Below are 25541 nucleotides of genomic sequence, written 5' to 3'. Positions count from 1 at the left end.
AATTAACTTGGATTGTATTATGTAATATAAATAATCAGAAGACATGGCAACAAGAGTGGTGCTAACCTAACCTGACTCTGCCAGATGGATGAAAAGTCTGGTTTGGAGATCTTTTAGGAAGGGGCAAAAAAAATACTGGTTGCTGATTGGATAAACAATCTGTCTCACCAACATATGGGCCAAATCAACCAATCAGACCACTGAAGCGTATGACGCACTAACAGCGTCGAGGCAAAGCTCAGAAAGTAAAGTAAAGTCTGTAAAGGATATTTGCAGTTTGTGTAACGTGAATTTAGGGATCAAAGGTCCAATTTTAGGAGCCCGGTCCATATTCAACAGAAGGATCTAGAGAAAAAAAGAGTTAGTGATCTTATCCAGGGAAGCCTCCATGTTGTTTACACTGAACACTCTTTTCTCGTTTCGTCCCACTTAAACCCTCCTGAAAACCAACGTTGATTGCTGCTCCAAATTTTCTCTGCCGCAGCGTCATTTCCAACATGTAACACTTCTTCCTCAGTACACTGACTTGATTGTCATCATTTGAACATTTCCCTAATTCTGCAGCAGCTTAATTTGAGTAACCATGACCGCGTTCGTCGCTAGGATGTTAGGCATTTTTCAATACAGCCTTAGACTATGATAACCAATTGTAGCCAATAAATTAGCATGTGTTCCTCCAGCAATAGACGTGATTAAATAATCCAATAAAAAGATTTAGCATTCAAAAAGGTTATGATTAAAATCAAACTACCGCAGAATAAAGAAGATAGTCCAAAAAATTCAATGCCTGTCAATGCGGAAGACATTATGTGTTGGAAGTGAAGCAGACTAGTTACGAAAACCCTAACAGGTCTATCATGAAGCATCTCTGAATTTTTATCTGTATTTATCTTGTGTATTGTTCTCTTTAGGTCACAGGTGTCTCAAACTGATCCAGCAAAGAGCCGCTGTGGCTGCAGGTTTTCATTCCAACCAAGCAAGAACACACCTGACTAGACTTACTCAATCACCTGAATTGTCTTCACACAGTTGATTTGTTGGATCAGGTGTGTTCTTGCTTGGTTGGAATAAAAACCTGCAGCCACAGCGGCCCTTAACTGGATCAGTTTGAGACACCTGCAGGTGATAAGAGACGTCACAGTTTTTACCAGTAGTCAGCAAAAAAAGGAAAGGGCAGGACAGGCTGCAGCGGGCGGTGATTCACACACAGCACATACTCTCACTGGGTAAGTATTTGGAAATTCCAGTCTGGTGCCAAAGTATCAGCACACACAGGTACAAGACACTACACATTCAGAACAGTGAGATGTTTGATCAAAGGTTCAGAAAAATCCCTGTTTTTCAGGTAACTAAAAATACTTAAATTAAAAATAGAACAGAGGAAAAAGGAAAGAACAGTGGGCCTCATTCACCAACCGTTCTTAAGAATGAATGTCTTCTTTACTCTCACCTAAGTTTTCACAAAGATTCTGACATGTTTTCTTATTTGGGATTTGTTTTCATTATTATACAATGTGATCTTTTAAATGGAATAAACACTACCCAAAGTAGGTTTGTTTTTTTATCTTAGCCTTTATTAAGTAGTACAATTGAAGCGTGCAAAGGGAGAGAGAGGCAGCAAAGAGCTGGACTCAAACACCCGACGCAGCAGTACGAAAAAACATCCTGGAGCGCATGCTTTAACAGGTGAACCAATCAGCTACACGTGATATCTGAGGCAGAGTTTTATATATTTGTTAATATTTACTACCATCTCTACTAAACATTACGTGTTGGTTTCTCTGCCTGCAGAAGTTTTGGAGTCCTTCTCTGTAGACTTTTGTTTGTCTGTATTCTTTTTTTTTTTTTTTTTTGGCCTTTTCCTGCCTTTAATGTTTAGGACAGCTGAAGAGTGAAAGGAAACGGTGGAAGAGAGAGGGGAGATAACATGCAGCAAAGGGCCACAGCTCTGAGTCAAACCCCGGCCGCCGTGGCAAGGACTTTTAGCCTACTTTATGTATATGGGGGGCCTGCTCTAACCACTGAGCCCCCGGGTGCCCCTCCTTTGAGCATTCTTGACTTGATGATCTCAACTTCCATTTCTGTGTGTGCCTGTTTGCACACGGCCCTGCAGTCTTAAGGTGCGTTCACATCATGGCGCAACAGATTCGACAAAACGCTTGAAACGCAAGTGATGTGTCGTTTGATCATATTTATCATTATATGATCAAGCGACACATTCGGAGCGACAGGCAGTTAGCGAGTAGCCGCCTTAAGCTCGGCCATGTTGTGCTTAATGAGTAGTTATGCTAGTGCTAACCAGGTCTGAATGCTTCTAAAAGAACATGAATGAGCTCTCAGAGGAACTGTGTCACTGTGTTGTAGTGAGAACCGACCGTCAGTGATTTAACCTCTGAAGCTGTACAGGTGCTGACCTGTCTCTTCAGGCAGCGAGTCTCCTGTAGATCAGACCAGGATACGTTTCACTCTGAAGCGACGGCTTTCTTCTTCTTCTTCTTCTTCTGGATTTCCAGCAGACTAGATGCCTAAAGGAACGTTGCTGCCATCCACAGGTCAGAGTAATATCCATTATTTTATTATATCCATAGGAACAGTCCCATTTCCGTGATGCAGTCAAGGACTGCAACAATGGCGGCTTTGGTGATCCCCTGGATGTAATCACGGAGAACTTGATGACACTTCTCAACACTGACTGGCTGTCACGCCATTGCCCGTTGGACGTTTGGTGCATTTGAAGCGACATCCATCTTGCCGTGCAAAACGTATGTAATCCTGTCGCCTTTGTCACGTCTGTCGCCCTCGGTGTGAACGCACCTTTATGCCCTTTTATGGGGATTGGTGCGGCAGATACCTGCTAATTAGGATGATCTAGCCTGTATTCTCAACTTATGAGGAAATGTGATTCATCATTATCAACAGAGGTACGAACAATTCAGTGGGATAAGAAAACGTCATGAATCCGCCATAGACGTTTCGTAAGAACAAATTTAAGGAAAAACTTAGGAAGATATTGATTCAGTGATATACTTATTTGGATGGGGTGATGGAAGAGGAAAAAGTCGGTTAAAAAGTGAAGCCTCCAGGTCACCAAACATCTCACAGACTGAGATCCAGTATACTGATTCCTCTGGCATCTGGAGATAACTAACTCTGGAACAAAGACTCAAGGGGAATACTATTAGTTGAATGTTATTTATTGTTATGATGCTTTTGAAAACTATTCACATTCTGAGTGGTTTGACTGTAGTAAAAGTTGTGTTTCTTTGAGCAAATTTTTGCTGCTGTAATTTATGATTTTTCATACAGTTGATAAACAGTAAAAATAACAACAAGACAAGCTAGCTATTGCAGCTTGTGCGTTACAGTGTCTATCGTGTGGTGTTAAGAGGACGAGGAACTGAAGGACTACACAACTATTGTTGTAAATAAGATGTTAGCTGAGGACTTAGAACCCTTATCGTCAGCTCCATGCATTTCAAACGGAAAACAAACAAACAGAAAAAAACAAACGAACTAGGGCATTTAGATGCTTACTGTACTGGCTCTCCTTGACAGGGAAGTCTTTGATGGGAACTTCATCTTCTTTGTTCATGCGTAGAGATATTACTTTCCTCTGCAGGCTGGTTGACTTCCTCACTACGAATGTCTGCAGGCCAGGGGAGGAAACTTCCAATCACAAGAGGGTAGGACTCAGGTAGTAAAAGGTTTTATCATGTACTACTCATTAGGATAAACAATACTTGAATCAAAATGCAATAAAAATTGAGTGTTAAACTATTTGAAAATAAACAAGGCTTTAAATCAGGCAAAACTTAGCAAAGCTTTAGAGCAGTGGTTCTCAAACTTTGTACATGAAGAACCACCCCAGAAAATATCACACTCTATCGAGTAGTGATTGACCGATGCATTGGCCGGCTGATATTATCGGCCGATATTTGCATTATTAAGGCGTATCGGTATCGTCCGATGTGGGCTGCTGCGTTCGCCGATACTTTTTTCTTGCATTATTTACAGACAGGCGTCCACAGGCAGCTCCGTGTTGTTGGATTTTTAAGTTCAATTTTTATGATGTAAACTGAGGGAGCAAAAAAAGTATCAGCTCCAAATACAGTCTCAAGAAAATCGGCAGTCCATAATGGTCATGTGCTAAGGCTGATGATAAAATCCACACTACTATTCTGCTATGGACAGGAAGGTTTATTCCTAATCAGAAGCTTAATTGTTGTTGACTGTCTTCAGCCATGACTTCAGTTTCAGAAGGACTGCTCTAAATATTCTCCTCCTGATACGCACTTCTCTTCCTGATAGTTCCCATTTGGAGCCACGATTGCAGTGTTTTTAAACTAATCATTTTACCTCTGCTCACTCTCTTGCCATAACAGTTTAGCTTGTGACTCAGGAACGTGACAACGTAGCAGGCTGATATTGAAACAAAAATATTACAGGAAATTTTTCACTTATTTTAAATTACATTTCATGGGTCTGAAAAATAAAAGTATTTTATTACGTAATGTTGTAGTATTTTGATTTTGTTATATTTATTTAGTAATTAATGTTTCCTTTTTTTTATTTTGGAGACTCCTTAAAGAACCACCAGCGAGAGCTTGAGTACCACCCGTGGTACAGGTACCACAGTAAAGAACCAGTGCTTTAGAGATAATGGGCCTCATTTATCAATCTTGCGTGAAAACTGGCGCAGATCTCAGCGCAGAATTGGTTGTATGACAGGACCCACGTGTGATTTATGAAACATTCGTATCTGACCAATCTCAGCGTACGAATGAGCGGGCCCTGATAAATGCGGCGGCTGAATTCGATCGTCATTAACATGTTACGCCCTTAAATATTCCTGGTTCGAGGCCTCGCCCACTGAGGTCAAACATGTAGAGGAGAAACACTGGGAAGAAAAGACACTTTTCCGACACAGAGATCGGCATCCTGACATCCTGAGATGGAGCAAAATAAAGATGTGCTTTTTGGCAGTCTTAAGATGTGCTTTTTGGCAGTCAAACGCTGTATGGAAAAGAATAACGGAGGCAGTCAACCCGAAGCAGCGCTCCAATGTGACCCGCGTGCGCCTGTGCGCACTGTTGGACAGTTGTTGGGCCGTATTCAGCACCCCTGCCGTGAAATGCACCCCCTCGCATTATAGATGATATTGTGGATCAGAAGACTGTTGTTTCCACCTATAGGAGTAGCTTATATACAAGTAACCACATTAAAAGCACACACTTTTGAACCTATTAATTGCAAGAAAAACTGGGATTACATTTAGGAAACGCTAAGTCAAATACATTCAACTTGCTCAAAACATCCATTTCATTCATTTTGTAATTATGGCTGCAGTATATTTCCACAGAACATACAAAAAGGTGTTGGTTTGTGTTCGCTATTATCCAAGTTTGTGAGTTTAAACTCTTAAAATAGTTTAAAGACTGTAAGTAACCAATGGTCTGACCGTTGTGGGTTTTCTGTATATAAACTACTCCTATAGGTGGAAACAACAGCCTTCTGATCCAGAATATCACCTATAATGCGAGGGGTGCATTTCACGGCAGGGGTGCTGAATACGGCACAACACCTGCGCTCTTGCTCTGTCGCGGGGTTTGCCAGCGGGTTATTAGATATACCGTTAGAGGATAACCTTTGTCATCTAGAAGAACCATACCAAGATGTTAATCATCTGATACCTTGTTTGATTTAATGCAATTTATCTATGGTAGCCACCAACCGAGGAGATGACTTTGGCTCTGCAGTGCGTCTTGCTGCAGCCGCGCGCCAACACATTCATTCATTAATTCAATGTCAGGGTCGCGGGGGGGCTGGAGCCGAGCTGTTTTGATAATTAAAAGAATCATGTGTGTGTGTCCGGCCACCTGACCACGTTTAAAAGCGTCGGCTTGGCATCACAAATCACCTGTACATTTATCGAGTGGTAGTTTTGGCGATTGATGAATGCGTAATCATCCATGGATGGTGCCTTCAGACGCACATGAGTACAATCAATTGCTCCAACCACAATTTTTATTTTTTTTATTCGTTTTTAACTGTTCTTAATATGTGACTGCTTATGCTTAATGACAGCTGAGTTTGTTCATTATTTTCAGCCAGATTTTGCTGTGCTGCACCGCAAATACACAGGCTCAAATTTGTGTACACGATCTCAGACCAGACGTGAGATTTGACCGTAGCTCCCGCTCACGTCCAAATTGATAAATGCCGACGTTTGCCAGGAAATGGTCGTACGCACGTTTTTCTGCCGTACGTTCGTTTGATAAATGAGGGCCAATGAGAGGTCCGTAACAAATGAACAGCTAGCCCGTAAGCTAGCCTGCTAATTACCCCCACTTTACACTGGTTACAGAAAATGAGACGGAAAATGTTGTTACTCAACAGGCAGTAACAATGTTCTTTCTACGCTGAGATAAGAATGTGTGGATGAAGCATAAAGTTGTTAAATTTTAGTAATTCATCAGACCCCCGACGCTGGGGTTTGTGCTGGCTGAATCCAAGTTTTAAAGCAGCTAACTTCCGTCCTGTCCTTATGTCCCCTGGTCATTTACCTCCACAAATGGAATCAGTTGTGAGGGAAACACTGCGGCTATTTCATTAGAATAAAATAAACGTAAATACACTTTACTAATTGCAACATTGCCCATCCCTAATTGGCAGCAATTATGGGTGTAGTTTGTGGTGTATTATATTGTATTATACTGAGAAGGTGTTGAAGTTATGATTTCCGCCTGTCTCTGTGGGGTCAGAAGTTAGACTTTTACACAAAAGTCCTCACCCCAGTGGGTTGGCTCTGCAGTATACGTGTGGCATCCTGGTGGCTGAGGCCCAGCTGTAGCCACACAGCATGTGTATGCACCAGTCTGTCCAGGACACTGAGCCGCCGATGGAGGGAATCATAGCCCGAGTCTCTCGCTCCAGCCGGCCCCGCTCCGATCCCAGCACAAGGGGAAGCCTGTAGGAAGAGACCTCCCACCTCTTCATCCAGCCTGAAGAGAGAAAACAAATATGAACTATACAATCCCTGTGTTGTACTCTCTCATATCACCACTGAATGTTGCAGCAAACGTTGTGTCAGACTAATTGCAGTGTGATTGGAATATCCCCACTAACAATGAGTTTATTTTATGGCAGGATAACACCAATTTATACATTCATACAGTTTTGTATTTTAAGCTGGAGACAGACCTTTAATTACTGGTACCTACAATGGTTGTACACACCATACATAATGACTATTTCCACCAAAACACATAAAGTAAAACTTCTTGGCAGCCACAAAAGCACACATAGTGGCAATTTTTGTCCAGAGTTCTTTGTTAATACCATAAAACTGTCTTATGTGCAGACCCACTATGAGCTCACCCAAGGAGTGTATCTGTCTTGTTGTCTCCTTCTGCAGGTTCAGCCTTTTTCCCCATTTCCTTCTTTAATGTGCCGATTTCCCAGGCAAATGAGTCAATCAGCTACAAAGAGACACACAATACAACACATTAATTTTAAAGAATTAAAACAGGTCAAAGATCAGTTAAAGAATATATCTATATTGTGTGTGTGTGTGTGTGTGTGTGTGTGTGTGTGTCACACTAGACCCCTGACCAAACTACTTCCCACTGACCAACTAGAGTTAAAGAGGAACACTGGCAGGAAACAACTCATAAAGGCCTGTCTGTGAATGAACCTTCATGTATGGAACAGTTGGTCCATGAAGACATAAATAACTCAGCTGGCAGAAATGACAAACCTTCACAGATCCTACAGAGGTCAGCTTTCATCATTTATTGCTCAAATCTGCACTAGAATTGCTGAATGTAAGAACAATGGACCTCATGCTTCTTTTATATTGGTTCCTCCAGCAGCCAGACAATCTGTAGGGTGTACTACGAAGCTGGATTAGTGGGTTAGAAAGGTATGTTGTGCTCAAACCCTGGGTCAGCTGTGACACGAAAGTTGCTCTCTTTTAGCGTCGCTGCATCACCATGGTAACTGATGCTTTCACCCAAACCTGGTCTGGAGGAGGTTTTCAGCTCAGACTTAGAGCAAAGAGTGACGTAGACTTTGGTGTTAGATGGGCTCCTTAAAGCTCCGAGCAGCTTCCTAGACTTCCTTTATCAGAGACACAGGTTCTCATCAGAGGCTCTTCACTGTTTGATCGTCCTTGTTGGACCTTATGTGGGAAATGTAACACAAAGAAGCTGTGATCTTAGTGTTGCTCAGTGTGTCTGTGCTTCACTGTGATTCTTTGTCACAGGTTCATATTATCATGCAGTTGGTGATGCTGAAACTCTAAACAATAATACGCTGTGAGTTGTAGCTGCGCAAGACTCATTGCTTGACATGTTTGTGATGTTTCAGAGCTTTTGCCCACTCAAACTATAAAGGAAGGATTTTATAGTGTTTGAAGTGAAAGAAAACCTTCGGCTCAGTGACACAGTGGTAGAGTGGAGGCAGCGCGTCAGTCTTGTAATTCTGCGTTCAGGGTTCGTCTCCCATGCGATGTGCATTTATGTGTAGTTTAAAAAAACTCATTCTTATGTCACATGGAAAACTTATTGACTAAAGGTTATGGAATTATGGCCAGTGTGGTGTATTACACCTTTGCATTCCCTGAAATATAAAAATAAAGCAGGTTTCAATCATCATCACTCTGTTGGGATTAATGATCAATTCTGCATTTGGCAAAGTTATTTTTAGACAATATGCAGAATCTTTACAGATTTACACGATCTGCTCTTTTTTCTGCCTTTATAATGATTATAGTGATCTGCTCCTCTTGAGTGAAATATGCAGCCATTGATCTATCCAAATGACGCGATACATGCCCATTTTATAAGAATTCACAATGAAACTAAAGTGGAGACCCTGGCTCGACAGATTAACTCTTCAGTGAGCTTCGTTGTACCGTTTAACTGTGAGTTGTCGATCCAGGTTACCCAAAGAAATCCTGGGGATGTTCAGCGCGCTTCATAGTACACCCCTGCTTTTACCCACCTGAGCATGTTGATGAAACACATTTAAACTTAAATTGGATTTGTGTCCCAGGTAATTCTGAATTGTCTCACATGAAGTGTTTTCCGAAACATATTTTAGTGTACTGTTTGGCTGTAAAATTAGAAAACCTGTGACCAAGTGGAGCCAAAAGAAAGCCCTGTCCACCACAGTTTAACAGTAACTGGATTATTTTATTAATTTCTGAGTGCTGTTTTTTTGCCAATCCTAGTGCATTTTGGTCTAATCTTGTTATAGTTGAGGCTAGACAGAATCATCTGTAATAAGAGTTCTTTTAAATTCTGATTATGCACACAATTTAAAATTGAATGTGTGTGAACAAAAGTTTCTTGCATGAGGCCCAATGCTTAATAATGTTTTTTTCCATAAAAATGTAGCTTTAATAAGAGCTGGATTGGCACACCACACTACACCTTCAACGGTGGTGGCTGCCGGTCTTTCAAGGAGGGGAAGCTCATTTTCCCGGCCTACATCATAAATGTGTTTTTTTTTTATATTTTAAATTCTACCCTTTGTTCCATTTCAAGAAAGTGATCTGTGACCTTGTCGTACCAACTAGGCGTCTTTTCCAGGGACTTGACCAGTTTCCTCTCCATGGCAGCAGAGCTAGGCTGCTTAAACGGCCTTGGCCCAGCTGGAGCTGCTGCGCCAGGCTACTGTGAAGTGTGACCGCCTGTGAGTGTGTGTGCTGCTTGTTGGAGAAATAAACCGCAGAGTGACAAAACAAAGTCGCAAAACATAAGGCTAGACGTTTTTAACAAAGACAAAGTCTCTGGGGATCGGTAAAGTCTCCGGATCAGTTCAGAACAACAGAATGAAAAACTCAGAAAATGCTCCAGTGGATGTTCATTCTTCAAGATCGCTGATTCACTCATTTAGCTGTCAATGAAAAAAGGTTTCGCCTCAGACAGCTCATCCAATTATCATGCAGAAGCCGAGCGTCCTGGCTAGCCCACTGTCCCATAGACCCCCAGAGACGCTGAGTGTCCGATGGGCAGGACAAAGCCCAGCATTTATCCAATGAGCGTCTAGTTTGGCTGCAGTGGAACAACCCGCTCTAAGCTTCCCCATTGAAGTCAGAAGAAGCTGAGCGTCCGACTGTGTAAAGCGCTGTGGAGCTGTGGGGATGAATAAGAAGGGAGTTGCTCCTCGCCTATTTAGTCAATTCACAATTTTTTTTGGGGGGGGGTGACATTTTAGGGAAAGCTGAGCTTCCCTTGCACCCATAAAGCAATCACCACTGACCTTCAAGTTTAAAAAAAAACTAATGCTATGCAGTATTTTTTTTCTTTAATGCATACACAAACAAAAAGATGGATGAATGGATGGCATACACAAACCAAACCATCAAAAAACTGACAGCTTGACAGCTCTGTTGTTTCTAGCAGTTCAATACACACTTCACAAGAGCAGGCTCAGAGGAGAGCAACTTTAAGTTTTTCATGAAATCAAACCCCATTCTTGAGCTCTGTGTTTTTTAGCATAATCCTCACTGTATTTGCAGAGCCTTGGCTCCATCGTGGCACCTCGGATTGGGCTATTGCACTTGATGTGCAGACAAGGTTCAGAGCCAACAGAGGGCAGACTCTGGTAGGAACGAGGGGAGGCAGGTGATGATTTGTACTCTAAATATAGTCAAAGCTGATGGACAACATATCCCAGATGTTGATTGTTTTAATGTAAAGACGCCAGCCATATTAATATTAACTCACTGGTGGGTTTGTTACAGCTAAATGGTAAATGAACATTTATGTAACACCTTTCTAGCCTTCTGACCACTCAAAGTGCTTTTACACTACATGCCACAATCACACATTTGTGCCAGGGACTACCATGTAGGGTGCCACTTGCTTATTAGGATCTAATTTAAGACGTACATTTACACACTGACAGCACTTTATGCAAGTACAAAAAACGCACTACAGGAATATACAGTGCCTAAAGAAAGCCATGATACCCTTTTGAAATAGTCACTTTTTTTGTTTTACCGCCTGAAATGATTAAACATAGAAAAATATATTTTTCCAGTGTGATTTACACATTTTACCTCACAACGTTCAAATTTTATTTCAAAATTTCTGAAAATGAAAAAAAAAATTAAAACCTAGAACTAGAACATTCACTAGAATAGCAGGGTTGAAAAAGTGATGAGTCCTTTTAGAATAACATAATTATAATTATAAACATTCTCAGGTATAACCAATCACCTTCCAGATCACAAACCAAGTTATTTGGCCTCCACCTGACATCAACTGTGGTCTTTTTGATTTGACTTCAGAATAAAATCAGCTGTTCCTTGAGGATTCCACTCCTAGTAGAGCATGGTGACACAAAGAATTCACCATGGTTGGAAAGATGCTTTCAAAAGAGCTCTGGGATAAAGTTATGGATAGGTAAAAGTTAGGAGAAGGATCTAAAAAGATTTCAAAGGCTTTAACTTTCCCTCTAAGGACAAATGTGTAAATCACACTGGATAAATATTGTTTTTTAATATATTATCATTTCAGGCTGCAAAACAGAAGAAAGTCAAAAGGGTATCATAACTTTCTATAAGCACTGTACTACTGTTTGCTGTTTTTCTTGCATTTAGGGACTACAACTGCATTTTGTTGTGCATACCTGCATTTTACAATGATAAGAAATTAACCCTGGACCATGAAAATTGACGTAACATGCACAACAAATTCACAGGAGGCATGCGGTTAGTCCAATCTCATTGATATCAGCCTAACAATTTCCTGTTCACCGTCTTACTGCTAGTTACTGCAAATGCAAATAGAACATCCTACAGCTGCTGCTTGAAAGCTTTCAACTGACGAAAAATTGAGTGGCCTGAATGGCCAAAGGAAACACAATGTGTTCGTCACTGTGGCTAATGCTGACCTTCAGATATGGACGAAGAAAACTTCTGTTTCATATGAATAATAATTTTCAGTGTGACACTGCTGTCATTTGTTTCATTTCCCAATTATCTGTCTAGTTGAGCAATGTCTCTGTTGGGTAACATCACATCAGCTGCTTAAACAATAAGGGAACAATAAGCTGAGTTGTTTCAAAGGAAATCACAAATGTTGACTCATTCGATTTGCCAAAGGCACATTTGAGAATCACAACCTCAAATATTTAAAACTAGAAAAGATCTCTGCCTGGTGTGTGTCAAACTAAGAAGAGCTGAATCTCCCTCATTTGTCCCTCCTGACTCCTTCACAGTCTAGATGGAGATGAAGCTAACAAAAAACAGAGATTTAATTCATCAAATATCATGCCTAACTTTAGTGGCCCATAACATATCAGGTATCTCTACATTGTAGAAACAAAACAACCCCTGCATAAACGCATGGCCCAACACAGGAGAGCTAACTCCTCAGGCCTGGACTCTGCTGTCCATTTAGGTCGCACGCACACTGTCCTTCCGTACCGTGCCGTGCCCCAGGATGTTTCACAGCTAAAGTCTAGTTAATTTGACCAGTGTGAGTGCAACACGGCTACGGCCCGTTTGGGAGAGGTGGGCTTTTGTAAAGCACGTTTGCACATGTAGGAGCACGCGCGTGCGCACGTGTACAAGCACGAGCACGAGGCCTATGGCGGATTTGACGTAATTTTATGTGCGCCTGTTCGGACATAGAAAAAAAGAAGGACGGACCATGCGCGGACATTTAAAACAATGGCGGCGAAAGGTTCAGCTTGGTGTGATGCAGAGGTGGAGTGTTTACTGCAGATTTGGTCGATGAAAATATTCAAAAACAGTCGACAAGACGCACAAAAACTCTGAGGTCTGTGGAAAGATTTGTAAACAAAGCGACGCATCGCGATGACGTCAATCAATGCGTGTGACATGTTACGGCGTGATGACGTATAGGCAGCAAGAAGCATTTGCCGAGGCCCAGGTAGTGTGAGTAGAAACGGGCACGGGCCGCGGGGGGAGAGGGAAGGGGGACAAGTACCCTAAAGCATGGGGCACGGTACAGACGGACAGTATGAGTGCGCTCTTAGTTAGCGTATCAAACAAACTGCTCTATAGTATCTTCAGTAGCTCCTCACAGGTTGCAAAGACGTCATGACAGTATTTGATAGTACCATTACAGCGTTTGCTCTAATTTTATTAGTAGTCTGTGCTGAAAGATTCATGGACTTATCTAACCCTGTCTTGTATTAATAGTTATCTATCAACCCCACCATTATTTTGACTTTTTCCTTCAGGCTTGCTTGCTGTGAGGTGTGGTTATACTTTAAGGTCATGTTTGTTTAAGGTAGGCCTTTAATCATTACAGGCAGCTGATAAAAAGCCAGACACAGCCTCTACACCAAAGGCTGGCAAGGATGAGTCTTTGAACTGTTCTATCAGATAGTTAAGCACAATAAGCAGCTGCCTCTAAGCAAGTGAACAACAGTGTGTGTGATACTCATGCAGAGAAGATGCAGATTAAATAACAGACCTTAAATGTTTATATAATGCTGAAAATACAACTATATATATATATATATATACAGACAGATGGACCGAGAGAGATAAAGACAGACACAAAGACAGACAGACAGAGACACAATTCTGGAGATGCAAGCAACTACTGAAGTAACAGTAACTATAGTGATAGCTAAAGCAATGTGAATATGACTTATATGTTATGGCAGTTAATATAGCAGTAATAAGAAACAAGCGCAGCTAAGGTGATAGAATATTTATGTTGTGGGCTTGTTTCTCTTCAGCGGGGACTGGGCAGTTGGTCAGGATTGAAGGGAAAATGGATGCTGCAAAGTCCACCCACATTCTTGAGGAAAACCCTTGTCCCTCTGCTAAACACTTGAAAATGGGCAGGTGGCTCACCTTCAGCATGACAACGACCCAAAACACACCTCCATAAAAACAACACAGTGTCTAAAGGACAGGAAGGTGAAGGTACTAGAGTGGCCCAGTCAGAGCCCTGACCTGAATCCTACAGAACATCTGTGGATGGACTTGAAGAGTGCAGTCCATCAACGCTCACTAGGGGTGTCCCCCGACTAAAAATTTTCACAGTCGAATCTGATTGGTCACGTCTTGCCTATAGTCGACCAATCATCAAATCAGTTTCTGTTTTTGCTCATGAAAAACCCTCTGATCCGGGGTGGCGAGCCATTGACATGAAGCAGACAGCGGCGGGTGTGGGTCAGGCAGAGGGTTACTGAAAGATGTGATTTCTTATAGGAGCATCTTATTAAAAGTATTTGTTGTTAGAACATAACAATAATAATAGAACTGAAGTTTCACTTTCACGGTGCTGTGTCAGACTTTGTCGGACTGAACGTCTATAATGAAAAACAACAAATGGGCAAATATTCAAAGTAAATTATGCTATGATTAAACAGGAGCATTTAAAGCCCAGCCAAGATGTGCTCTGACGGTGCCGGATCCCGGACAGGACAACTTAGTGTACGAGGGGGAGGGGCTTATTCCCGCACACTAAGGAGACAGATTAAAAGCACATTAGAGTTATTTTCACTTTTTTAGCAACAGAATTTGACTGAACTTGAACAGTTCTGCAAGAAAGACTGGGGAAATATTCCCACTCTAGGTGCACAAAGCTGGTAGAGACATATCCAAACAGAGTGATTGGCTGTAATTAAAGCAAAAGGTGTTGTTAGGGAAGAATTTATTGTAATGCCAGAAAGAAGACAAAATGCCTGTCCTGTATGTCTGATGCTGAAGGAGTTTCATTAATTGATCAAGGAGAACAAAAGAGTCATCAACACAATTTAGTGCGTGAAGCCACCTCAATTTTGAGGCTCAAACAGCAAAGCCCAGATTCTTATACTAGGAAGATGGATCGATTAGCTAAAATGCATAAACATGACATTAAGGAAGTGACGGGGAGTGTTTTTCAGCTATCTTGCAGCCTGCAGAGTAAGACTGAAGGCACCAAGGGAAATGTGGCCTTAGTGGGCTCCAGGGAGTTTTCAGGGAAGCCTAACTGACAGACAGAGCAGAAGCCCACTATACTAATGAGGATTGGACATTAACCCAAACTGTCTAGGTAAAATGTAATTCTCCCTATCAGGTGTCTCCACAAAGTATTAAATCTGGGGTCTCATCACTTTTCCAACCCTGCTATTCTAGTTTTTCTATTTTTAATAATTTTCAGAAATTTGGAAACAAAAACACCTAGGGAGGTGTTCCAGGCACGTCCAGCTGGGAGGAGGCCTCGGGGAAGACCCAGGACTAGGTGGAGAGATTATATATCCACACTGGCCTGGGAACGCCTCGGGATCCCCCAGTTAGAGCTGGTTAATGTGGCCCGGGAAAGGGAAGTTTGGGGTCCCCTGCTAAAGCTGCTGCTGCCACCGCGACCCGACCCCAGATGAAGATGAAATGAGATGAGATGAAACTAAATATTTCACTTGAATGTTGTAAGGCAAAATGTGTAAATCTTGCTGAAAAAATATATGTTTTAATGTATCATCATTTCAGGCTGTAAAACAAAAAAAAGTTTCTATTTAAAAAGGGTATCATAACTTTCTATTGGCACTGTATACAGTCAGCTCCTGTATTCAATCATTTCCTGAGTTTGTAAAGTGTGAATATTTGATGAAAACCCTAGTTCCCATTGACTGATGACACTCACTATTACACATATCTCTGTTGAGCAATCCAGGAGAAACTGAGCTTTACTAGAACAAGCAGAGATGAAAAGTCTCACAGCAAAACAAACCAGAGCTATACCTCCTCTTTCCATCTCTTTAATCTTCTTCAGGATGTAGCCTGTAACTGGAAGGTTTGCTGACCCCCACCCACATTTCCCTACCTAGTTCTGTGTGCAGAAATCATTTTGAGTGGAATTATTTGAGTGGCACGTACCTTGAAGAAACTGCCTTTCCTCTCCTGCTTGCAGGGTTGGCTGATGGTACTGGTGGGCATGTTGTCTGAAGAGCCTTCTCTGTCGGATTCTGTCTGCGAAGGAAAGAGGACATTAAAGCTACACACAAATAAACACAAAGCAGGGCAGCTCTGTTTTGTTCACTCAAGATCTCACCTAAAGGTCTCAGAGGAGATTGAAAAAGTTATTTTTGCGACGCTGGCATTTTTTCCTCCCCTTGTCTGCTAACACTTGTCAAGAAATGAATGTTGGTTGTGTGACGTTAGGCAAAATTCCAGCCTACAACAATCAAAATAACTTCCTCATCTGTTCAGCCAAGTCAATTGGTATGACTTGTCCACTGATCATAAGGTTGTGTAATTAAGGGCGCACTCACACTGTCCTTCTGCACCGGGCCAAAAAAGGTTTTACGGGTAAAGCCTTGTCCGTTTGACCAGTGTGAGCGGTACGGGCGGACAGTGGGAGTGCGCCCTAAGATCCTTTAATGAAGACTGTTGCTTCTAAGGACACAAATGAACTCTGAACCTCAACCTTTATGCAAACCTGGGCAAAAAGCCTTGCCTAATATCAGACAGAATTATTAACTATTAAGGTGCGTACAGACTAGACCATGGACACGACAGATGCAACACAACTATATGCAGAGTCAATGTGCAGATGCAAATGTGGCGTGACAGCCAATCATCGTCGTGATTGCGGTAAGCGTCATTAAGTTCTCTCTGATAACATCAGTGGATCACCCCACCCACCATTGTTGCAGTTCTTGACTGCATAAAGGAAACCAGACTGTTCCTATGGATATAATAAAATAATGGACAACTATGACCTGTGGATGGCAGCAATGTGCCCCTAGGCATCTAGTCTGCCACAAATCAGAAGAAAAAGAAGAAAGCATTCAGCTCCCTGGTTAGCACTAGCGTACCTACTCAGTTAGCACAACAGCAGAGTAGGGTATAGCTTCAGGTTGAGCCGGCCAAGCTGCAGTTACCTAGCTGCCTTAGTCTCACTAAAGGCGACTGCTATTGATTCTTGAGGTCATGATATATCTTAAAATCGACTCTCGATTCAAAATCGATATTTGATTCAATACATAGAGGTACTCATTTCAGGGACTACTCCAGTTTGCTGTGTGCTAATAAAGGCTGTGCTAGCCCTGAAAAACTTTGCACACATTGCTAAATGATCAGGTGAAGAGATATTCGTTGTAGATGCTTCACAGTACTCCTATCATTTTTTGTAACTACCATCTAGCATCTACGATGCCATTTCTGGCAGTGAGACTGTGATTCAGAAAACTGCTATTAATCATTAAATGTGACACGACAAAAGTATTTTGTTTTGTGTGGGTAACGAGATACTAATGTTAGCCAAAACATGGATACAAATACACATTTGAATAGTAACTTGTAGCATTTTATTATTAAAAATGTTTTTAGTATACGATTTACATTTGACCCGTGAAATTCATTCCAATAGCCCTCGTTCCCATAGCAACAACTCTCTGTACTACACTGTACCTAGAAATAATTTGTAGCGTCTTAAAATTTGAGTGACAATTATAGTGAGATACTTGCTACAGCTGCAATTCTAGTAGTGATGAAACGGTGAACGTAACGTTTTATTTCTCTGATTCACTTCTTGCTAATGTTGCTCCCTCTCTTCATTCCCTCTCTAGCTTGTCTTTCTATCTATCTGTCTCTCTCACTCCACCTTCCTCTTCAAATCTCTGAGGCTCTGTTGACCAACCGCTCGTCAAAACAACGCAGTAGAGTGGGCGTTCAGGGTTGTTTTGATTGGAGTAGGAGGTGTGTGTGTGTGTGTGTGTGTGTGTGTGTGTGTGTGTGTGTGTGTGTGTGTGTGTGTGTGTGTGTGTGTGTGTGTGTGTGTTTTCATGAGACTGCAAGATTGTGTGCAGTCCACAGTCCTTGTCTGGTAAACAGGAAGCTGGTTGTGGTTGTCAGTCAAGGGAAAATAAACATTGGACTGCCAGTTTTCCAGTGATACACTAAATGGCCTGAGTCAGAACGCATATTTCATAAGATGTTAACTACAGACATACATGGCACACATTTAAAAGGAGTCTTCTCTGTTACTCTTTCCTAAAGATCATTTTCAAGGAATTTTTCAGTTATGAACTAGCTGTTTGATAGACATGGATCGTGGCTCAGTAAAAGCCTGATTTAAAATATGTGCAGTCTTTGGCTATTAACTTCTCTATTAAATCATCTCTTAAATGCTTAGAAATGATGACGCATTTCACTTTATTAGTATAACCCTGTTACGAAGATGGTTTGGGGAACTCTCACCTCAACTATCCTCCCTCTTACTTTTTTCCCTAAATTCATTTGAAAGTCTCGTTCTTTGTCTTACACATTCAACCTGGAAAACTGTGCAGCCAGTTATACTTGTTATAGTGAACCGTGCTCCTGGTCCATACTCTGAATTTCTATCTGAATTCTCAGAGTTTTTGTCAAATTTAGTCCTTAAATCTGATAAAGTAATCATTGTAGGAGATTTTAATATTCATGTGGACGTTGTTAATAATAGCCTTAGTACTGCGTTTATCTCTCTACTAGATTCGATTGGTTTTTTAGTGTACATAAACCTACTCACTGTTTTAATCACAACCTACCTAGTTGGAATAGAGTCTAGGAGACAAGTAGAGGGCTTAGATGATGAAATAGTTGAGGTTAATTTGTTAAGGTCAATTGCAGAAAAGCGGTCCAAGTCAGGACAGCAGAGTCTATGGTTTCTCAAGTTTGAAGAAATATTGGTGCCAGTTGAGTTGATTTTGTCTCTAATAGTTATAATTTTATCAATAAAGAAGCTTAAGAAGTCGCTACTCATTAGGGTAATTAGCTAATAGAGCTGTGGCTCTCTGTCAGCCTGGCCAAAGTGCTGAGAAGAAATCTATGATTCTTGAATATTAGTGATAAGGCATTAAAGTAAATGCAGATGGAATCGCTTCCTTAAAATCTTTTTTTTCACAATGCACTTCTGCCATGACCCGCCCCTGCCGAATTTTGATTGGTTGACGTGTGTGTGACGATTGCTGATTTACACCTAGTCTCTTACGTGACTGACATAAATAATAGCCCGGGCTATTATTTGATATTTTACAGTAATGTGTTAATAATTTCACACATAAGTCGCCAAATTATGAAAAAAACTGTGACTTATAATCCGAAAAATACGGTACTTAAATCACGCGATCATATTTACCACCATAATTATTATTCATATTTCTACCACCTTAACTGCAGTTGTTTCTACTATTCATATCACTAATATATTAAATGCCATAACTTCTTACTCACATTACTATACAACTGGTTGCTTGTATCCCCGGGACTGCCTGTCTGTCTATGTGTCCATCTTTGTGTGTGTCTGTCTGTCTCTCTTTCTCTCTCTCCCCAAAGGGTCAAGACAGATGGCCGTTCTCCATAGAGCTAGGTCTGTTTGACTATCCTGCCTTTTAAAAGGAAGGTTTTCATTGGCACGGTGAAAATAAGATTGCTGGATTAATACAAATACTAATAATAATAATACAAGTATTAGGGTCCGGGCACTGACAAAGTCGAGCCTGGACAATGGACATACATCTACCAAAACCGGAAGGCATAAAGAACTCTTCCAGGCAAAAAAAACAAAAGAGCTTCTTAGAGCCATAACTTTTTTTTTTATATTTGCGCGTGTCATACTTTAAAAAGTTACTCAGTGTTTGCGTTTTTCATGCTACATTATGGGCGTTTACCCTTTCGCTATTCAACAGAAAGTTGTTATAACTTGACCATACATCGTCCGGTTTTCACCAAATTGCTCATGCTTGACAAGAGTCCAGACTTTAAACACACCTACATGTCAATATTGACTCACTGTGCAGTCCCCCCCCCCCTAGAAGCAGAGTTGCAGTCGAGGTGAAGCGTGCATGTGAGAAAAGAAATGTGAGCCTACAAAGCGTGGCCCGCTGGTAAGGGCTCTTAGGACCTAAGTACAGTACATACAATACTTTTGTGCCCAGTAATGGTAAAATACTACTTTAAACTTGGTATGCTACTTTAAATAGCATACTACTTTAAACTTGGTATGTCAAAAAATGTGTGTCTGTTTGCTCCCACCTCCCAACCTAACATATCTAGCCTAATTCTCACCATGGACCTCACCGCGTGTTCTTTTTATCAGCCAGTCTTTTATACTCATCTGAAAATTAAAACATGTGATTTGCAAGTAAGCAGTCATGAGTGATCTTCATCACCCAGTTTCCAATGTTAACAGTGTGTTGACAGCCACTTTAAATTTAGTCATAGCCTTTTAGATGAAAATGCAAATGACAAGTCATTTAACACACTCTTATTTTAAACTGGTTTCATAAACATGAGTTCAAAATATTTTTAATTGCGATGAATGTCTGGTTATCATATTAAGTGTCAAAATAGGCAAAATATTTATTGTCTATATTTAAATGCATTGCTTATTTTCATAAACCAAAACATTAAATTAGTGTCTTCATCAATAAATTGATAAAGTCCCTTTATGTTAACATCAGATCACTGTATGTCATTTTACAGAGCAAAACTAGTGTTTGCAATTTATGAGATGAGACGAGTGGAGACTTCGTAGCTGGATATAATTTGTAGCATCATAAAATATAAATGAGGACAGAGATATTGAGAAACTTACTACAGCTGCATTTCTAGCAGCGATTAAACAGGAAAAATATTTCCCTGATTCACTGCTTTGTTCTGGATTACGGCTGATGTAAGAATAATGTATCTCTTTAAGAGAATAGCAGACCAGTAAGTTTTGCATGTGTGAACGCAGGGAGTGAGTGGTGGAGCGCATGAGAGAGTGACGTTGGATGCAGAATGAGCGTACATGCAGGTCGGAGCAGAGTTTTGTCTCAGTTGATGCTCTCAGAAAAGTTTAGACCAAGTAAATGTAAAGTAGTGTGCACTGAGCCAAAAAAAACATTTAACTGTTTACCATTTCCCGAAAGATTTTGAACAAAGGTTGCAATGAAGACATTGTAAACCTGACTATGTTGTATTGTATTTTCTTTCTAATAATGTATTTATTTGTATTAATACTTATATCGTTTTTGTATTTAGGAAACTTTTGTGTATGTACATGTAGCTAAATGTAAAACAAAGAGAGTGCGCTTGACATTCAAAAGGAAGTGGTGAAAAAACAAACCAGGCTGACAGACTACTGCACTCTTCATGAATTCCTGACCTGTGACTCAGGTTTGAGGTAGAAAACATAGCACTAAGCACATTAGCAGATTTCTGAGAAGATTGAAAAAGCAGAGTTTTGGCCTTTTCCGTGAAAGACTTTTGCTGTTCCTGTGGAAAAAAAGGAAGTAAGATTATATGACGTGCAAGGCTGCTGGTGTTAGTTAAGGTTACAGTCCGAGAACCCTGCAGATGCCTGGCAGAAACTTTTGAACAGCAGTCTAATTACCATGCAAACAATACATGACACACCAATCTGTGAGTTGGAAACTTTCAGGGGACAAAAGAAATCCGAGTCTTTGATCAGCAGCTACAAAACACCACTGCAGACAAGAGGATTTCTGGCCTAAACTGAAATATCACACTGCTCACACATCAACAGATGCTCCAAGCTATGAACAGTTTTGACTATGCACTCAATTTGTTTTCTTCTCTTAAATCATACATCTCCTTAAAAACTAAACATTTGTTCTACGAGAAAAAGAAAAGGCGTCCAACTCGTAAATCGACACAAGATGTGATATAGTGTGGATGAATTCTGCAGCCTTATATACAGTTGGTCACTTCACATCTCAATAACAATGTATATAACAATAAACCTCTCCGGGAACCATCACCTTATCGTGGTGGAGAGGTTTGTGTGTGCCTGTGAACCTGAGGGCTGTGTTGTCTGGAGCCTAGTGCTCCTGGTAGGGTCTCCCATGGCAAAGTGGTCTCAGGCGAGGGGCCGGACTAAGAATGGTTCACAAAGACTCAATGGACAAACAACGAAGAGGAAGAGAGAGCCTGCCCGGAGAAAGCCCGGGGCCCCTGTCTGGAGCCAGGCCCAGACGGAGGGCTCGCCGGCGAGCGCCTGATGGCCGGGTTTGCCACGGAGCCCGGCCGGGTACAGCCTCTCCATCCTGTGGGCCCACCACTCGCAGGAGGAACCACTTGGGTCGGGTGCGCTGCAGAAGCTGGCTCTTGGGACGTGGAATGTCACCTCTCTGTCGGGGAAGGAGCCGGAGCTTGTGCGGGAGGTGGAGCGCTACCAGTTAGATCTGGTGGGGATTACCTCCACACACAGTCTTGGTTCTGGAACCGTACTCCTGGATAGGGGTTGGACCCTATTCTTCTCTGGAGTTGCCCAGGGTGTGAGGCGCCGGGCGGGTGTGGGGATACTCACAAACCCCCGGCTGAGCGTTGCGGTGTTGGAGTTCACCCCGGTGGATGGGAGGGTCGCCTCCTTACGCCTGCGGCTGGTAGAGGGGAAAACTCTGACTGTTGTTTGTGCATATGCACCATATAGCAGTTCAGAGTATTCGGCCTTCTTGGAGACCCTGAATGGAGTCCTGCATGGTGCTCCAGTACGGGACCCCATAGTTCTGCTGGGAGACTTCAACGCTCACGTGGGCAATGATGGAAACACCTGGAGAGGCGTGATTGGGAGGAACGGCCTCCCTGATCTGAATCCGAGTGGTCGTCAGTTATTAGACTTCTTTGCTAGTCACGGCTTATCTATAACTAACACCATGTTCGAACATAAGGATGATCATAAGTGTACGTGGTACCAGAGCACCCTAGGCCAAAGGTCGATGATCGATTTTGTAATCGTATCCTCTGATCTGAGGCCGTATGGTTTGGACACTCGAGTGAAGAGAGGGGCAGAGCTGTCAACTGATCACCATCTGGTGATGAGTTGGATCAGAGGATGGGGGAAGATTCTGGACAGACCAGGTAAACCCAAACGTGTAGTGTGGGTGAACTTGGAACGCCTGGAGGAGGCCCCTGTCCGAGAGATCTTTAACTCACACCTCCGGCGGAGCTTTTCTGGCATCCCTGTGGAGGTTGGGGGCATTGAACCGGAGTGGGCAATGTTCAAAGCTTCCATTGCTGAAGCTGCAGCGGTGAGCTGTGGCCTCAAGGTCTTAGGTGCCTCAAGGGGCGGTAACCCTCGAACACCGTGGTGGAGACCGGTGGTCAGGGAAGCTGTCCGACTGAAGAAGGAGGCCTTCCGGGATATGTTATCTCGGAAGACTCCGGAGGCATTTGCAAGGTACCTACAGGCCAGAAGGGCTGCAGCCTCTGCTGTGTCAGAGGCAAAGCAGCGGGTGTGGGAGGAGTTCGGAGAAGCCATGGAGAAGGACTTTCGGGCGGCACCAAGGTGCTTCTGGAAAACCATTCGACATCTCAGGAGGGGGAAACGGGGAACCGTACAAGCTGTTTACAGTAAAGACGAGACGCTGGTGACCTCAGCCGATGAGGTAATCGGGCGGTGGAAGGAGCACTTTGAGGAACTCCTCAATCCGACTAACACTAGGTGGAGAGATTATATCTCCACGCTGGCCTGGGAATGCCTTGGGATCCCCCAGTTAGAGCTGGTTAATGTGGCCCGGGAGGGAAGTTTGGGGTCCCCTGCTAAAGCTGCTGCCCCCGCGACTCGACCCCAGATAAGCGGATGAAGATGAGATGAGATGAGATGAGATGAGATGAGATGAGATAACAATAAAGCACGTTCTCTATAAAAAAAAACTGTATAGTCTACATGTTATAACCACACCTTGTTTTGTATACTCCTGTGTGAATTGAATACGTAACAAATAAAAATATTAAGTATTTTGCCATTTTACTTACATTTACACTTCATTAAGAACCTTTAATGCAAAATACAAACTCACATCACAAACATTTCACATCAGAGTTTCTAGAAATTTTGAGTTAGCACGGCTCGTTATGATCCGTTTAGAGGACATCATTGCGTGTGTTATTGCGATATATGATTTCATGGTAATACGATTCCGTTTGAAAGATGTTAATGATCATATTGGATTATCGCTCAGCTCTCAGTTAAAGGCTGTTGTTATAAATCAAGTAAACACATATCTACAAACTCAGTTATTATACAATTATCTATCTATAACTTTACTATTATCGATACTAGCCACGGACGGTAACAAACGACGCATAATGGACTGTACGATGTCAAGAGAAATGCCTTGAAGTTTAAACCACGCTAAATATCTGGTTTTGAGCTGTTTTATAAATTAAACGTAACACACGTTGTGTTGTTTTGACAAGAGTTTTTACATGAAGATTGATTCGCAAAACACCTGAAATCACAGTTTATGCAAAGCAACAATATGTTTGGTGCGTTCAATTTCATCCGGGCTGGTTGAACACTGACGTCGCGCGACAGGTGCTGATAACTCGTAAAACACGTCCCGCAGGATTACACGCAGGATTTTACGCACACGCACGCACGCACGCACGCACGCACACACACACACACGAACACACACACACACACATGATAATGCTGCTTTATTGTTGCTGTCGCTGGGTGTTTCGCTTTCGTAAGACATAGAGCTAAATGTGAGTTTGACAGTTAGGTAAGACAAAAACACGGTACGAGCAGTGCAGAGTGTAAACAATACGTTAACTTCAACGCTACTTACGGTGTGAGTGTTAGTCCTGTTTGGCAAAAGAAAACACCGCTGCTCCGACGTGTTGCTGGACATGTAACGTAAATGACATTATTCCATGCCGGGTAGGTTCGCTTTTTGTAAGTTGTAGTGATTTAATAGTTTTCCTCAAACTTAAAGGTGAGGGGGGAAAAGCCATCACAATCCGTCCTGGTCCTGACTGGCGGCGGCATCCATGGGAAACTCTTCTGAGAACTACGGCAAGCCACAGGAAGAAACCAAATCTCCGTCTCCGCCTTTCAAAATAAAGTACTTATCGCCAGTCCCAGCCTGGTCAGTTGCGTACATGAACAGTATTTCTCATCGTAAAGCAGCCTATGTACGTTAATACCGTTTTAACTATACTAGCCTACTGTTAGATTATTGTTTTTACCCCCCCCCCCCCCCCCACACCTTTATTTTTTTATTTTTTGTTGTCTTTCTCTTTCTTGAATTACATTAATTATTTTGCTCTTAGTTTTAGTGTGCTTTTTCCTGCTCCATTTTATTTTTATTTTTATTCATTATTATTATTTATTTATTTTTTACTTTATCTTACGTTAACTTCTTATGTTACATGTTATTCGGTTACTTTTTTTTTTTTATTGTGACCTTGTCTGACGTGGGTTGTTGGGAGGGATAGCAGGATTTATGTTGGGGTTTTTCTGTTTTTGTCTGTTTTTTTTCACCTTAAAGCAGATGTACTGTACATGTTTTACCCGTTTCTGTGTTCTGGTCTGCAATTAAAAGTAGGCTTCAAAGTAGGCCACCCAGTGTGTTTCAGTTGGCTCAGGTAACCAATCCATTTGGTTTTTGAACTGACATGAAAGGGGTAAAGTTTAAAAACATGTTATGTATGCAAAGCCAAAATAAAAAAGACAGGTATAAAATACAGAAAGAAAAGTTAAAGTGAAGTGTAAGAAATTAACCGTTTCAAGTGTTGAAAAGTCTTCAGCCTCCATTTAAAGGAACTGTAGTGTTGCAGCAGACCTTCACGG

The 25541-nt window shown here is 41.8% G+C and overlaps 1 protein-coding gene across 1 annotated transcript in view; it reads right to left on the bottom strand.

Moving 5' to 3' along the window:
• rin2a (Ras and Rab interactor 2a) overlaps window positions 1-24700 on the bottom strand; it is a 54747-nt gene extending 30047 nt beyond the window's left edge. Inside the window, exons 1-5 of the mRNA XM_083923312.1 lie at window positions 24538-24700; window positions 15854-15946; window positions 7378-7478; window positions 6791-7001; window positions 3535-3646 (exon numbers count right to left, since the gene is read on the bottom strand). Coding sequence (XP_083779438.1) covers window positions 3535-3646; window positions 6791-7001; window positions 7378-7478; window positions 15854-15946; window positions 24538-24600 — 580 coding nt within the window. The 5' untranslated portion in view covers window positions 24601-24700. The remainder of the gene's footprint in view (window positions 1-3534; window positions 3647-6790; window positions 7002-7377; window positions 7479-15853; window positions 15947-24537) is intronic.
• Window positions 24701-25541: the final 841 nt, after the last annotated feature.

This window comes from Echiichthys vipera (assembly GCF_963691815.1).
Source record: "Echiichthys vipera genome assembly, chromosome: 11".
Lineage (NCBI taxonomy): Eukaryota > Metazoa > Chordata > Actinopteri > Perciformes > Trachinidae > Echiichthys > Echiichthys vipera.
The sequence above is the reverse complement of the archived record's forward strand: the minus strand, read 5'-3'. Positions and strand labels throughout refer to the sequence as shown.